General features: G+C 43.0%; 1 protein-coding gene across 4 annotated transcripts in view; it reads right to left on the bottom strand.

Annotated features, from left to right (window-relative positions):
• Positions 1-16,948, bottom strand: part of pkn1b (protein kinase N1b) — a 45,942-nt gene that overhangs the window by 7,554 nt on the left and 21,440 nt on the right. For 3 of the 4 annotated variants that reach the window (XM_085453442.1, XM_085453441.1, XM_085453440.1), the window contains 12 exons: positions 11,838-12,138; positions 10,660-10,805; positions 10,432-10,552; positions 8,502-8,647; positions 7,512-7,725; positions 7,215-7,409; positions 6,953-7,062; positions 5,770-5,913; positions 5,515-5,590; positions 3,631-3,760; positions 2,364-2,454; positions 245-336 (listed from right to left, as the gene is read on the bottom strand). In XM_085453442.1, coding sequence (XP_085309568.1) covers positions 245-336; positions 2,364-2,454; positions 3,631-3,760; positions 5,515-5,590; positions 5,770-5,913; positions 6,953-7,062; positions 7,215-7,409; positions 7,512-7,725; positions 8,502-8,647; positions 10,432-10,552; positions 10,660-10,805; positions 11,838-12,138 — 1,766 coding nt within the window. Of the gene's footprint in view, positions 1-244; positions 337-2,363; positions 2,455-3,630; positions 3,761-5,514; positions 5,591-5,769; positions 5,914-6,952; positions 7,063-7,214; positions 7,410-7,511; positions 7,726-8,501; positions 8,648-10,431; positions 10,553-10,659; positions 10,806-11,837; positions 12,139-16,379; positions 16,690-16,948 lie in introns of those variants that run through there. The other variant, XM_085453439.1, reaches the window with a different exon arrangement.

Below are 16,948 nucleotides of genomic sequence, written 5' to 3'. Positions count from 1 at the left end.
AGCGTTAAAATCAGGTGTTAAAAAAAAGAGGTTACGAAATATGGCCATATTGTGTGAGGGGGTGTCTTCCTGGTGTCATGCTGTGCTGGCAATATTGCAAAAGACATGCTCAGGTGTGGGTTCAAGTGTGTGTGTGTGTGTGTGTGTGTGTGTGTGTGTGTGTGTGTGTGTGTGTGTGTGTGTGTGTGTGTGTGTGTGTGTGTGTGAGACAGAGAGAGATAAGGATCTTTGTCTATTTCTGCACCTGCTTAAAGAGTTGTGGGATTGTGATCTGATTGGCGTCTCCTGAACAGGGACTTCTGGTTTGGACGGAGGCTCAATGACCGGCGTCTGTTCCTGTGATAACAGGGGAGGGGAAATGTGAAACACCAGCATACTGAATGACAAGAGACACAGGGGGGAGATAATACCAATAAGGGAATACAGCAAAAAGAGGGCAAAATGATGGAGAACATCTGTAGAAGCAGACAATCAGTCAGTGATGCTCATCGAGCCGGATGGTCAGATCCCCCTGTTGGCCGACAGCCTCGCTCCTCCCCTCTCCCCTGTCTTCCTCGCTCCCCTCTCACTGCTAATTAGTTGTCTAAAAACATCAGAGTAATTAATCTCATAATACTTCAACCCCGCTGAACACACCATCTGCCACGGGCCCCTCTGGGTCTCTCTCTGCTTGTCTAAATCTGTCTGTCTTCCTCCCTGGCCTCTTATATTTAAAGTCACACTAGCTCTGCTGGTATACAGTGTACTGACAAGCCATGTTGCATAAAGTGTATAATTTGGAATATTACATTTAGAATGCAAGGAATGAAATCACCAAATTAAAGCTTATATTTGAAAAGATGATATTTTGTCTCCTTGTTTAGTTCCTGTAATAATGTAATATTATTTTAAGGGATCATGGTGCTTTAGTAAAGACCCTACAATAAGACAGAGAAAACTCAGACGACACCCTATGAGCAAGCACTTGGTGACAGTGGGAAGGAAAAATCCCTTTTAACAGGAAGAACAGGAAGGGTGTTCCCATGATGCATTGAGTATTTCTTCTTCAGTCACCTTTCTCACTCACTATGTGTTAATCGACCTCTCTGCACTGAATCATACTTCTTATTAACCTCTGTCTCTCTTCCACAGCATGTCTTTATCCTGTTTTCCTTCTCTCACCCCAACCGTTCCCAGCAGCCGTCCCTCCCCTCCGTGATCCTGGTTCTGCCGGAGGTTTCTTCTTTTCCTTCCCACTGTCACCAAAGTGCTTGCTCATAGGGGGCCATATGATTGTTGGGTTTTTCTCTCTATGTATTATTGTAGGGTCTAGCCTACAAGATAAAGCGCCTCAGGATGACTGATGTTGTAATTTAGCGCTGTATAAATTAAATTAAATTTCTTTCACATGCTAAAATAACAGAAAAAGGTCTGGTAGCTCGTTGCCCAGACAGTCTTGTATTTTTAATAATGTCCCTTTTTTCTACAGTAGAACATTTCTACAGTAGATACAGCAGATACTGGAAAAAGAGGAAAGTTTTTGTCATTTAATTTTTAATCTACTCCTTATTTACTTTGGTATTTCATGAATGGTCGTGGAGGAGATCTTAATCAGTAGAAAAAGCTGCAAACTATAAATATATAGTTAAAAGTTCAAAATCTATGCACTCCTTTACTTTTTCCAAATCTTTCCAGTGGGCCGGATTAGAATCTCTGCCGGTCCAATTCTGTCCCCCGGGCCTTATGTTTGACATTAGCCTATTCACTTATGTGATGCAATTTTAAATAAATTAAATGATTTAATGTCTCTGGATTTAAACCAGAATAAACTGTGTATTTTTGATAATCGTCATAATCTTTAAAGCAGTTCCTGAAAATTCTTTTCCTTGTATTCTTACTAAACTGCATTGTTTTTAATAATAACTGTTTCCCTTTCATAAGTAAGTGAAAATGAAATAAGTTTAATTTTCAGGCTCAGTTGGTTCTTTGCTTCGCTGTCACAGCTCCTCTATTTTCCACCTCTCTATTCTTCACTCCCACACTATCACCCTCTGCAGACTGTGTTCTTCACACTGGGAAAATCACACAGATTTGGACTTGATCAAATTAAAGCTCCCCTCCATCCAATTATGTCTCATTAAAGCTGTCTCCCTGAGATTTCAGTTCTCCATTTGGCTAATTATTCATTCTTTCTGTTTCTGTCTCCGCTCAGGCCCCGGCTAGGCCGGTCTTAGATTTCACTGCAGCCCACAGGAAGGCAGCCTGTATGACAGGGAGCACTGTTTTCAAGACAGAGGCTGCAGGTAGGAAAACAGGAAAATGGTAACGTGATAGTATAAAGATGCCCATCTTTTCCCCCAAGAGAATCTCTGCATCTCACTCACCACGGGAGCAGGTGAGTCCACTACATCTGTCTTGACTTCAGGTTTTACCAGATGGTCAGTTTCCAGGTTTAGCTTCTCCACTGAGATTTCCCTGCAGAGTGCACAAAATAAAGAAAAAAGAAATCAAACTTTGTGGAGGCACAAATAAAAGCATTACCGTATTTTCTGCACTATAACCGCACTTAAAATTCTTTAACTTTCACAAAAATCGACAGTGTGCCTTATGTATGAATTCTGGTTGCGCTTACTGACGTCGGACCGATTTTATGTGGTACACGGCGCTCAAAAATCTGTCAAAAAATGTTTTAGCAGGACTTTGGTAAGCTATGAAGCTGCACCGCTTGATGGATTGTCGGAGCATTACGGCCACCGTAGTCAGGAGCCTCGCGGAGTAATCTGGGTCCAAAACTCCATCCGTTTCAGGTCCCAAAGTCAAATGAACACTGCGGCATCACTGAGAGTTAAAAACTGTCTAAATTCTTTCATCTTTAATAAAATCATCAGCGTTGCTGCTTTACCAGGTGTAACAATTAAGTTTAACATCCAGGCAGCCATGAAAACAGATGAACGCTAACTTTTTTCCACTCAATGAAAGCTCATGTGAGGTTTCCCGATGGTTAGGGACAAATGCAATCGCATAGCAGGATGCTGTAAACGGACCAAACTTCAGTCAGGAGAACAACTGAGATAATCCATCCACAATACTGCAACAACATGGGAATAGAGCAGCTGCGAGAAAATTCAACATTAATGAGTCAATGGTACGGAAGTGGAGGAAGCAAGAAGAAGAGTTGAGTAAAGTTTGACTTATCTGACTGTTTTGTTTTGCTTAATGCGCCTTATAATCCGGTGTGCCTTATGTATGAAAACAGACCCGTTCATCGACAGTGCGCCTTATAATCCGAAAAATACGGTATTTACTTTCTGGTAAAAAATGAAAATGAATACACCGCCAACAATAAACTCAACTTCAAGAATACCCGCTCAGGTGTAACTCACGCTGTCTAAATGATGCAATAATAACAATAATAATAATGACAATATAAAAATATAAATAATGGCAGACATTAAAAAGTTCTTTAAAGCTACATAAGATCCACCACCCATTAGCAACTGATCCAAAGTGGTCAGATATTGATTCCTTTAATCAGCTCTACACTGATCAATGACCACGACTTAAAATAAACATATCCTAAATTAATAACTGAAATGCATTAAGGCATACCATATGCATTTCAGTCCACCTGCAGACACATTAGTTACATACCCTGCACTGGTTGTGAGCGGGCTGCTTGTGAAACTGGGCGCGCTGCTTCCGCTCGGGATGACGTTCCTCAGCAGGCGGACCCAGGTAGCGATGTCCACGTTCATCTGACGGGCCCGCAGGAAAGCTTTACCTAAACGTACACATTGCCAAATGTGAAAAAGAAACTCTTCAGCTTCAGCTCAGCTGTCAAATGACGTGACTCTATTGCATGTGACTTTTTCATGTGAGTTTTTTTTTCTTAATTTTTTACTGCTTTTAACTTGTACTTTCTGCTGTGATAAAAAAAAAAGATCCCACATGTGGGACTAAAAGAGGTTTATCTTACCTTATCTTTAGAATGTGTGTCTCGTAAATTAAACAGATGATATTATTTCAACTCCTGTGGTTTTATAAACAAAACTTCACATGCAGCAGGCTTGAAGCGAGTAAAATAATATCTTAATTTAGAATAACTGATGTATGTATCATTCAGCAATTCAGTTTATTTATACAGCACCAAATCACAACAACAACCACCTGAAGGTGCTTTGTAGTGTAAAGTAAAGACCCAACAATGATAAAGAGAAAACCCCAAGAAAGCCCAAACGAAGGAAAACTCCCTTTTAACAGGAAGAAACCTCCAGCTGAACCAGGCTCAGGAAAGACTTTGCTGCGACCACAGGGACACAAAGGAGCTAGAGTTGCTCACCTTGCAAATAGTGGCTGATCCACTTTACCCACTAAGCTATACCAAATAATTTTTTAAGACATGCATCCCTTTTCCTTTTAACCCAACGACATCTGAATGTGTGAATGTGCAACCCGCTCAGACCTAACAACATGCAGTAATGATCACTTTCAACATGGCACAAGTGAGAAAGTCACTCAGAGTCACTGAGGGGAAATTACAGTTGTGCACTTGTCTCTCCGACATGCTGAGTTGTCAGCTTAGCTAACAATAACTTTTTAAACAGGGGAAAAACCTGCCATGTGACACACTCACTTTAAGCCTCCGACTAATCTGACAACATGCTCAAAGTTTTCCTCTTTGTGTTCAAAAAGGCTTTTGAACTAAAAAAAAAAAATTCAGAGAGAGCAAAACAGACAGTTTAAAGTTTTTGTTGGAGGTACATACAGACCTCTCCAAAACCTCCTCTCATGCTCATGTCAAATTTTGAAGCATAAAATCTTCACCACTGCTCACCAGTGCTGGCAATAATCCCAGTTAACACTAATAGGAGCTGCTTCAGGAAGCTTTTTGTTGCGCATTTGTTACAATTCTGCAGCATCAGATGACAGAAACCTCTCATTATCTTCTCCAGAGTGAAAGGGCTGCACACATTTGCATGCAACGCAGAAAAACATTATTAATTACCAAAAATTAATTATCCCCGACTTGCTGACAATGTCTAACAGCAAATGACACCAAGATCTTTACTTCACAAAGATGATCTCTAACCTTTTTTATTTTGCCAAGACAGTTATGGATGTATCCCTATAACCTCTCTAATTATTAAGGCAGCTCCAAAAAACAGCTGCAGTTAAGAAAACTCTGACCTCGTGCATTATGCATCACTTGGTGTACTTTCCATCAGTGTGTTCTGAGTACGTCTGAATGAAGCCGTGAGGAGCAATCATGCAAAACGGGTCCATGTCTGAATGACAGATCGCAGTCACAGACCGATAAAGCCAGCGGTGGTGACTTAACACACACACGCTTCTCATTCTTTTGTTCACTGGTGGATTCAAGTCTCTTTTTCCACAAGTAGATGGCGCTGCAGAGCACGTACACGTTTGATCCGCTTGTCAAAAAAAATGTGAAACAAGAAAAGCAGCAAGCTGGGAAAAAGATTTTAAAGTCCAAACGTGGATATAAAAAGGTTGTGTGTGAACACTGGAGCATACCGTGCTGCTTAGAAAAGACTTTCTTCTGCCTCTGGAGTCTTCGGCCTCTCTCTATGACTGGATTGAAGAAGGTCACCTGAAACATGCACAGTTACACGTTACAACTCTAGTCTGCGCCTGAGGTAAAAAAAACACAGCGACTGTGTTTTTTAGGTACTTTTGTGTTTTAGTGTTTGCAGGCAAATATGAATGATGAGGAGGTTCTGATGAGACTAAAAGGGAGCTGTAATGTTCACGCATGTGTCTGCCCAGTACCTCAGCCAGCAGCAGCCCCTGTGGCTCCAGTTCCAGCTGGACTTGATGTCTTTGGTTGTCCAGGAAATCCTCCAGCTTCAGGTACTTCAGAGCACACAGGGAGCGATAATCTCTCCAGTACACAGCGATCTCCATCTCCCTGGACTAATCACAAAACACGAACATTCGATTGCTTCGATACATTAAAAAAAAAACAAGTCCGCAGTTCTGCTTCAGGGAAACCGTGAGAAACAGGATCTAAGCTCATGCTTGGTTATCGCTATAGGAACGACATTTGCAGCTCAGTGACAGTGTAAACATTTAACAGGCAGTTTCTTCATCGTGGTTGTGCACTGCGAATTTGCTCCCAGATTCAGGCTGTCAATGCAGAACAACACAATCTTCTTCACTATCTTCCTAACGCCCCTCTGCTCGCCAGATTTGCCTTTCTGTGACTTGGACAACTCCCTCCTCCCCACCAGAATGTAAATCTGGTTGAATGATCATAATTTTGACACACTGGAGGAGATCCAGTGGGCGTTACAGAGGCACAAGGACGAAGAGGGCAAGACTTCCAGGGAGAGATTTATATATAGCAGCTGTGCTGGAAATCGTCCAGTAGTGCACTAGAACAGCGGCCCCCAACCTTTTTTGCGCCACGGACCGGTTTATGCCCAACAATATTTTCACGGACCGGCCTTTAAGGTGTCGCGGATAAATACAACAAAATAAAACTAGTACCGGTACCGAAAAAAAGAAGATTTATTTATAACACAAGTGAAAAGACCCAGGAAAACCAAGTAAACGATAAAAACGATGACAAAATAACGCTGAAAACTGATAAAAACCCTGAACACCATACATTTCACACCTGAGCCTCAACTCTTTGCGGCCCGGTACCAAACGACTCACGGACCGGTACCGGTCCGAGGCCCGGGGGTTGGGGACCGCTGCGCTAGAAGATGATACTGAAGGGGAAATGTGTGAATTTAAACCAAGTAAGGAATTGGAAACAAATCCAAGTGAAAAGAAACAAAACAAAATCTCTGCTCTACTTTAAAATGAAGGTATTTTTCTGGGTAACAACCCATCAAATGCACTGTAGCTAATGTAAAAGCCCATGGAAAGCACTGCTTGACAGCTTAGGCTAGAACCACAGTATTTCTGTGACAGTGTAACAGATTGAGAGTGTGCTTTGTCGTACTCTTTCCAGCTCTAAAGTGAAGGTCTGGTCCCAGGCCTGCTCTCCAACTGTTCTCCAAGCTGTCTGACCCACCACTGTGTTCTCCAGCTTCAGCACGGCACTCACTTCCGCTGTTAAAGATACACAAACACTAAGTAAAAATGTCGACTGCCAACCGGGGGCTGCATTTTATTAAATTATAAGCCTCAAGTGTCAATTTGTTTTAGTTACTACAGTCATCTAGAGCTTAATTCAATGGGAAAAAAAGACCAGGAACACTTACACGAGAGGTCCTCGTTCTTACTGGGGATCTTGAGGCTCATGCTGCTGGTGCTCCGGCTGTAGAGGCCGCTCAGTTTGAATGAGGAGCGTCCATCTGGTGTGGAGTAAGAAGGCAGAACGACAGGGGTCCCTCTATTTCTCCCTGGGACGACCTCCAGCAGTCCCACACAGCCCAGAAGACGAACCTGAAGACTGCCTGGAAAGAAAAGGCAAAGAGGAATTAACCTTACGTTTTTGAATAATAAACTCTGACTGAATATGCTGAAAGCTGTTTTATTCTCCTATTTATTCTGTCTACCTGTAAGGGGTGATGGTTTGATCAGGGTGCTGTACTGGTTATGGACATATGGGGTGCTGTGACGGGAGCTGAAAGCTGAGGAGGAGGCCAGCACTAGCTCCTCTTTGATGAGGCAGGCTTTGGGATGATCCTCAGGCAGCTCCAGCAGTCTTTGTTCCAGAGAGCATCGGAGCAGGTCCAGACGCTGGGACGAGCCGCTCAAACCACACTGAGCCTGCGGAGCGCAGAAAGAATACAAAGCTGTGAGACTGGAGACAGATTTCAGATTCTTTTTAACATACTGTCCTGTGCTAACGTCTTTCTTGTAAATGGTGAAAGTCTTGTCCTTAAAAAACCGGAAAAATCCAGCAAAGACCTGAACCAGGACCTGAGAGATTAACAGGTCTGTGGGTCAAATGGGCTTTTGGCTGAACCGTCAACTGTTCACTGAAGCCTCATAAGAAATGGTTTCACTGGATGCTTCAATAAACTGCTGCATCCACTTCCTATTTTTCTTGCAAAATGAGGAGGCTAAACTGACATTATTTAGCAATGCTTAAAGGAAAAAAAAGTCAGAATTAGAAAATGTAACCAAATCTCTTTGAAATGACTACTCTGGATTATGTGGATGTGTCTGCACCAATAAAAGTACAGGTTTTTGCTTCTGCCTTTTCCAAAGAAACACTGACACTTTAAGGATTGGCTCAGTATTTAGGAACAAATGTTATGACTCTTTCACTTTCTTTCAAAGAGATACGTGACTGATATCACCACAAAGGTACAGCTAGTAATTGGTTAGCATTGTTGGACTAACATATGAGACTGGTAATTGTGAGAAGCAGCTAGCTGGATCTGTTTAACGGTAACAACATACAGCACAGAACTCAGCATTTTCTATTCCATCTACCCAAAGGAGAGACGCAAATGCAACTTTTTAGGGTTTAAAACAGATGATACTGCCAGGACTGTAGATCTCTGACCCAGATAAAGTTCAACCATCTCCTCTCTGACCTCAGCAATGGCCTTCTTATCTTGGACCTTTCCCGCACCCAGCAGTCGCATCATGTTCTTGGCTCCCTCAGCCATGGCGTGCTCCACACGGTAGTGATGCCACAGCTCCTCCACACGCAGCTCCGCCCCACACAGGTCCGGCTTACCTGGGACAAGGTGTGAACAGCACACAACATGAACAAAGGGCAAAAATGACTAAATATGACATAGAAACAGAAAGTGTAACGAGGCTTTTTTCCAACGATGCACTGGACCCTTTGTTTCCATTTGCTCATAAATATAACCTTAAACACTGTGAGAGTTCCACACAAACCAAAATTTGCAGGAGAAATCTAATTAAAGACATAAAACAAACAAAAGATGTTTTACACTTGGTCACCCCAGGCTTAAACCTCTGTGGTGGGGTTTTAAAGAACAGGCTGTTGATCCTCATCAAGCTGGAGACGGTTACAGAAGCATATCTCACGAATTTGATCCTCACCAGTCAGATGTAAGAATGTGTGTAAGAGCACTGTAACTCTCCACAATCTGCAAACCGGTCAGTTAGCAATGATTAGCTAATTAGCCAGGAGTGTTAAGGCCTGGGTAGCTTCCAAGAGGATAAAAGACATCTGTCACGTTTATGAGGCCACCATCATCATCACTGAACACGAACAGCGTGCATTGCAGGTCTGCAAGCACAAAGCACTACTCTCATTAAGGAACCATGCTAGCTTGCTTGAATGAAGGCTAAATGATCTTTAGATCATTTGATCTGCAGCTCATTTAGATGAAGGCTGTTTAAACAATGCTGTGTGGATGAATGAGAGCAAAATGGATTTCTCAGCCAGTAAGACAACAATCTCTAAACACACAAGTTGCTCTACTAAAGTTTGCTTAAAGTCCTGACCTTAATCCCACAAAACTACTGTGGAAATATCTGAGGTGAAAGGCTCATGAGATTGCAGATACCCCCCACAGACACGTAACATTTGATAATTTTGTCTCATGTGTCACAGCGGTACAGAAAGTTTTTCCAAGAGAAAGGTTCTGTAGTATCGTAGTACTCATTTGACATTGTGTTTTTGTCTGCCTCATTTAAAGCCTCTTTTATCTCTGGTTGAGGTCGCTGCCGACTTGTGGAGAAACATCTGACTCATTTCTGGCGCCAGTAAACGCTCCACCGTGTCAGCTAGCTCGTCTGACACGCTGGGTACATTGTGCGCAGGTCCTTGTGAGTGAGCGTGTAAAATAAACATTAAAGCTTAAATGCAAAGACTTCCACGGAGCTGAGAGGAACTGGAAAGTTGGGTAATACCCTCAAGAGTGACTGCATTTATGCACCAACAGTCATGTGATCCGCGTTAACATAAAAATGGCAAACTTGGCAGTTTTAAAAAAAGCTGAAGAAGCAACACCCTGGAAGAAAAGTGGCACAGACCAAAACAAAAAACATCTCCCCAATCGAAGTGTGTGTCTTTAGTCAGCGAGCTTGGTGTCCTATCTAGCGTCGCTGCTGATCTGAGCTTTGTTTTATCCTGCCTGCTTATTCTCTTTCATCTCTCACTCCTTCCTTCCCAGCGCTTCGCTCTGTTGTCATCTCTGACTCAGTCCTTTCAGGCTCACTCCCTTCCTGGCTCCCCGCATCTGCCCGGCCTGCTCTCTAACCTCTGTTAAATGAGCCATGGCTTTTAGTTGTTGGGCAACATCAAGGGGATGCAGGAACATCAATAAGACTCTAACCTGAGAGAGTGAGGGGGCTGTAATGGACACTGCGCTTGTGTGTGTGCGCGTATGAGTGTGTGTTTTTGACTGGAAGACTATACGCTGTGAAGTTCTGAACCAAGAATTGATCCGCCCGCATCATAAAATATGCAGTGTTTATAAGCTGAAAGACTGACAGGTGGAGTAAAGGAGGAACTGAAAGATGAGACAAAAGCACGATAGGTACTTTGGTTGTCCTCAGACTGCTCCGTTGCCTGCATGGCCTTTCGGATCTGCATGCGGATGATGTCGATCTTTGTCTTGCTGTCCTGCAGCATCTGCTGAGCAGTCTGGAGAAGCTTCTTGTCCTGAAAAGTGACAAGAGATCATGTCACAGGTTGAACACCGGAAGGTGCAGGTGACAGTAAACATAGTGAGTAAGACTTTTTGCTGGTGGTTGTGCTAGTTCAGTTACCTTGGTACCGCCACTGGAATATATTGGAATCATGTTCTCTGCTCCCTGTTTGACTTTCAGCTCAATGTTCAGTTGCCGCTCCAAAGCAGCTATGCGGTGCTGATTGGTGGACGTCTGGTTGACGGGTCCTGGAGACTTATTTGAATCTGGTAACAGAAAGAGAGTCGGCTTAGGAGGTCAGGTTGCTTCTGATGCAGTCTTTCAAACATCACTTTTGTCAAATGGTCGGACATGAAGCTAAAAACTGTGTGTAGGTTTTCTTTTGGTTGTTTGTTTTTTACTTGTTTTACTCCATAAAAGGCCAACACACAAGACATTTATATGTTTTTACATATTTCCTGCCTAAGGAGGCATCAGGTTTCAGTTACAAGTGAGTAAAGTTTATATATAAAGACACTTTCAGATCGGTATTTTCCATCCATCCATCTTCTTCCGCTTATCCGGGGCCGGTTCGTGGGGACAGCAGCCTAAGCAGACAAGCCCAGACCTTCCTCTCCCGGTCTACTCCTCTAGCTTGTCCGGGGATAACACCAAGGTGTTCCCAGGCCAGCAGAGAGATATAATCCCTCCACCGTGTCCTGGGTCTCCCCCGGGGCCTCCTCCAGGTGGGACATACACCTCACCCAGGAGGCGCCCAGTAGGCATCCTTGTCAGATGCCCGAACCACCTTTCCTGGCTCCTTCCAATGTTTTATGAAGCATAAATCTAGTAGCAGGAATCAGCTAAAGCTAACAGACTTTTTTTTAATTCCTGACTTTTTTTTAGGAAAAAAAACCTAAAGCTGAGTAATGCACCTTATAGCTGAAACGGTGCATTACTCAGGCTTATGTTATCATCACATCATAACTACAGTTCTGGAGCTCGATTAAGGTGTTGTTCATTTCTTAGTTTAGTTTCACAACTGTTTTATAATCGTTAGGCACCATGTGGAAATATGAGTATGGAAAGGTGCTGATTTGATAAAACAGGAATGGAACCCCTGGTGCCAAACAATTTACCTGCTAAACATTAGCACTGATACTATGAGCATGTTGGTATGTTAAAGCATTTAACTCAAAGCTCCAGCGTGCCTTATTAACATCTCAGTGTTATCTAAAAGGAGGAAACACAAAAAGGCCTCCAGCAGCACAGGCAACATGTGATGTATGCTCCAAATCAGATACAGTAAAGCACTGTACCTTTGTTTTCTTCATGGCCTTTGACCACAATGTGAGCATCCAGCTCTTGGAGCTGAGCCTGGAGTGACTCAAGCTTCCGCTTGGAGCTGCGGAGCTGTGAGTCCACCTGCTGGGCATTCCTCTTGTCGGTAGTGGCCCTGCGCAGATTCTCTGCACCCTCCTTGATCTTCAGCTCCTTGCGGATCTCTCTGCGGATCTTCTCGCGGTGCTCATCCAGCCGCTGCTGCACACTGGAGTCTGAAAAGTCTGAGTTTTGGTCCAGACCGAGCTGCTGGAGCACTGACAGCCTGTCTGTGTCACTCTGAAAAAGGGAAAAAAAAGGAGATGGTTGTTATTGTTAAAGAGCCTAAAGAGAAGGGAAAGGTGATTTCCCACAAGAACATGAAAAAAAGGTTCTATATTTAGGTTGCTGTTTATGAGAAGGATTATTCAGTTTGACCTAAGAAACTGATTTGCAGGGTGACGGAGCAAAGCTGAGGTTATGACAGTAAAAGCTGGAAACAGTCACCCTGCACATATTTGACAAAATGAAGCACTGCAGGATAAAAGGAGAGAAAAACTGTACGTCTGTGAGAGAATCGTCAACATTTGACACCTGCCAAGCTGACGTGGTGAAGCAGCATCAAAGCAGAGGCAGCACTTAAGTGTGTAAAGAGCTGAGTGCTCACATCAGCTCTCCTGCTGATCAACACTAACCAGATTACAGAAGATTAGAACAGCAACAATGCAAACTAAAATCAATCAGGGTCTCCTTCTGGATTGGTCACTAGTAAGCAAACATAATAGTAAGCATACATGAGATGCAATATTTAGTAGAGGAGAAAACAGAATATCACCAGATGCACAAGAGTTTAATTTGAGCTTATTTCCAGCATCATTTTTTTTTCTTGGTCGCTAATAAAACAGTTTTACATGATTAACAGTTAATAATCATCCTTATTTTTCTTATACTGGACCTTGGTGCAGCCCAGCAGTTAATCCTATGTCAGAAACAAGCTTTTTTCTGCAAGCCAACTTTCTGTGTGTTTCAAACAGAAAGTCTGAACAAAAGGTGGACGGACTGTGTTGATCAGAAGAGAATACAATAAGATGTAAAAGAAAGGAGGAAGATCAGGGGTGTCCAACTCCAGGCCTCAAGGGCTGGTGTCCTGCAGGTTTTAGATATCACCTTGGGTCAACACACCTGACTCAAATGATTAGTTCATTACCAGGCCTCTGCAGAACTTCAAGACATGTTGAAGAGGTAGTTTAGCCATTTAAATCAGCTGTGTTGGATCAAGGACACATCTAAAACCTGCAGGACACCGGCACTTGAGGACTGGAGTTGGACCCTCCTGTGTTACACGTTACATTAGCAGCTAATGCTAACAAGCTTGGTTACCAAACTGCATCCATAGATTATGCGTGAGCAATACACAATCAGATACCTGCTAATATTAGCTAGGAATAGTACAAAGTAACAGTTTCACTCACAAAATCAAACTAAAAACTTCTTGAATGGACTGTACAATTAACCACGCAGGAATTTAGACTGACGTTTTGCAGATATGTGATTGCTAGCCATCTGACATTAACTCTTCTGCCATTCTGGATGTTTGACAACCATGATGGCAATGTAGGGTCACGTGATTAAGACCTTGAGACCAGTCAGTAACCATTTGGCAACCAGTCGTAAGGGGAAAATGAATATTCCAACAACCAGTTGCTGAGTGTTTGCAGGACCTTGATGGGAAATCCTTTGCTAAAGCCTCAGGAAAACAGATATAGAGAGCAGTCAGTGACCTCCTGACAACCACTGGTAACTAGGGAAAACTGTGTATCTCCAACCAGCTGTGATTGCTTTGATCGGTAGCAGACTGCTGTGGTCACTCACAGTTTGAACACACTAACTTTTCTACAAGCACTTACCAGCTATTCTCCAAGCAGTAGTGAAACTGTGAAAAGTGTGACACAAAACGGAAACGGAAAATGTTTGCTGGCACAGTAAAAGATGCACCTTCCAGTACTGGCTGCACAATTGTTACTTAGAAGACAAATATTCTCCATTTCTGGTTTGTGTCACAGTTTCTCAAGTAACTGTGTTTCTCTCAGTTTCTCTCAGCAAGTATTTGCAGTCATGTTGACAACTTCTATCCAAACTGCTGGCAACCATGCCAATCTGATACTGACCAAGGCAATCATAAGGATGCTTTTGGTGGAGGACCCTCTTTGTGACCAATTTCATCTAGTGATAACTAGCAGCCTCAAGGACACATTCGCCAATCAGTTAAAAAATACATATTTTTACCTCAAAATATCATGTCCAGTATGGTAAGCAACTCGTGTGCATGATGTCACGTGAGAAATCTCTACTATTTTTAACATAATTTTGTTAAAGCTGTTCTGAAAGGCAACAACAGCTATGGGTGACACTGAGTTTTACTGAAAAACCCTGCAGACAGACAGGCACACAGCCCTAACCCTAGCTAGCAGCTGAACACATAGCTGTAGTAGATGTTCACAGCACAGAACAACACTCTATGAGGAGGTCAATAAAGCTAAAGCTTAAGTTGTTTAAAACAACTTTTAAACAACCCAGAAATATTAAACAGTTATCATAAACGTTTACCTGGCTGCCACAAATGTTCTCATTAGCTTTTTAACTCTTAGCAAATACCCGGTACCACGTTAGCCGCTAAGTTACGATTAACCTAGTGGCTATGGCTAAAATGAAAAGCTAGCTAAGAGCTAGGCAACAAATATTATCAGGCCTGCACATCTGTAATGTTAACAGACAGCCTTAATTTAACAAGGTGGCTGTAATGTATGAGTTACCAATAATAATAATAATTTGCAGCTAACTGGCTATACAGATTTAAAAGAATTTCTAGCAGGCATTTCTATTTCTTCCACCAAAGTAAACCTATAAAAATGCTTATTTCATTACTGAAGTTGGACATTTTAACATGGGAGCTTAACATAGGCATTGTTCATTTAAAAAACATATACGCTTGACAGAAAATAAGGGAAAGCATGATTAACCTGCTCTTTTAAATTATGTGCATGGATTAATTTAAAAGTTGTTAACAACAGCTGTATCAGTTACAGGCTACACCTTCATCAACGCGGCTCCAAAGAAGAGTTTGACCTCTGCCTTTAAACTGATTTAAGCCGGTTGATTTCTCTCATATTTCAAACTCAGTATGATGATGATGAACAGGCGACTGGAAGTTAACTGGAGACAGCAGGCGAGAGTCATTTGATGGGGAAGAACTTCTATGTGTACCAACGGCTGAGCATGGAAGGTAGACAGAAGGAACCTGTGAATCCGTGGAGCTAAACCTTTATGGCAGCAGATGGGAATGGGCACTGATGCATCCACAGTAGACTTTAAAAATAGGAGAAGTTGGCTGGAAAAAAGTTCAGAGATACTAACTGAACCCTCTTCTGCCAACATGAAGAAAGCGGAAAGTAAGCATTTAAAGGCATACAACAGGAAGTGAAGCGTTTTGTGGTGTGGCTCCGCTCCTGAACGTCAGATAATCTCCAGCAAACTCAAACTACAGGAAACGTCTTTGGCAATTTGGTCAAATTTGTCAATGCAACCATCATGAGATAACCATCATTATCTTACCCTTTATAGATGCAGCCCATAAAACCAAATAAAACCTGATGACACTAAAAATGAAACAAAACATTTTTAAACAGCAAAACCGAGATAAAACTAAGTGAATTCTTTAAAAACTGTTGTAACATCTGAGGGCTCTCAGCTCCACTGTGCTGGAGTTAAAAGACGAGCTGCTCAGGGCCTTTCCCTGCACTGTGCAGCCAGCTATCCAGCTTAGCGGATCTGATTACAGCCGCTTAGGTCTCCGTGTCCATCCAGCCACACACAGGCTACGGCTACAGCACTGTTCTCATTAGGCCATAATCCATCGGCAACACAATGCACGACAACCAAACCACATGGCACAGGCCGAGGGCTTGTGGGATTTTAACTGCAGATTTAATGCAATGTTACGTCACTGCACAGCTCTGAAGCAATCAAACTGAGCGTGTCTCACTTGTTGTTGAAAAAGGTCAACTATGTTATCTTGCTTGGTCTAGAAGAACAACAGACGCACTATTTTTATACACGTATACAGAAGTAGGCATGTACGATGGATGCATACTGCTGTATATTATTAACATCGCTGATGATGTGGCAGACCTGAACAGCATGAGCGCGCCAGCAGCGGCCATTCATGGCAGAAAAGAAAGCGGAGCAACCATGAACTGCAGGAAGGGAGAGTTTGCACTCTGACGTAGTCCTGCTCGACACAATACAACTTAATCCCTGGTGTTTTACAACAAAGAACCTCTGGAGTGAGGTATAAGACAAATCAGGCAGCAGGGTGAAATCACAACAGTGGACAGCAGTCAAAATTCACAAGTGATTCGCTGTGAGACAGTAGATGTTTTTACAGGAAATGAACGAGGAAACTGACAGAAAAGAGAAGGGCCACAGTAACGCAGGGAAAGAAAGCGGCGGTGTTGAGGCCTGCTCCGGCCACAGTGGCCTACCGAAGACTCTGGATCACCCTGCTCGGGGCTATCAATCAACTGATCCCGTGGCAGGTCTTCCAATGCACAGTCCTCACTGGCCATCTTTGGCCTCCCTCCGGCTTTGCTCTTGGGCCACCACACACACACACATACACACACCCAGCACTGACAGCAGCACCAATCAGACAACACAAAGTCCTACTCCTGCCTCCCCCAAATCCAGGATGTCCTTCCCGCCAGGAATCAAAAGCCAGGCTAAATCTGGAGCGAGTGAACAAGGTGGAGGAGAGGAAGAAAGAACGGCATAGACCGAGCCCCACCTCGCTGCTTCCTGTTCTGCTCTTTGCCAGATAGAGACTGAGGCGTCATGCACTCTGTACACACACACACACATTTAAGTGGTTTTGTAACTGAGAGAGCTCACAGTCACTCTGCTTCCTGCTACCGAGTCCCCATAGCTGAGAGACAGGCTGTTGTGATAGAGTCTACTACCAAAGCAAGTTCTTGTGTATTTTTGGCATATTCGTGAATATGGAACTATGATACACACAGAGATTTTATGCATCCAGGTCAGAATTTCTGCATAG

Source organism: Copadichromis virginalis, linkage group LG4 (genome assembly GCF_057382275.1).
Source record: "Copadichromis virginalis isolate Kocher_CV1m ecotype Utaka linkage group LG4, C_Virginalis_male_GT1.1, whole genome shotgun sequence".
NCBI classification, from domain to species: Eukaryota; Metazoa; Chordata; class Actinopteri; order Cichliformes; family Cichlidae; genus Copadichromis; species Copadichromis virginalis.
The sequence above is the reverse complement of the archived record's forward strand: the minus strand, read 5'-3'. Positions and strand labels throughout refer to the sequence as shown.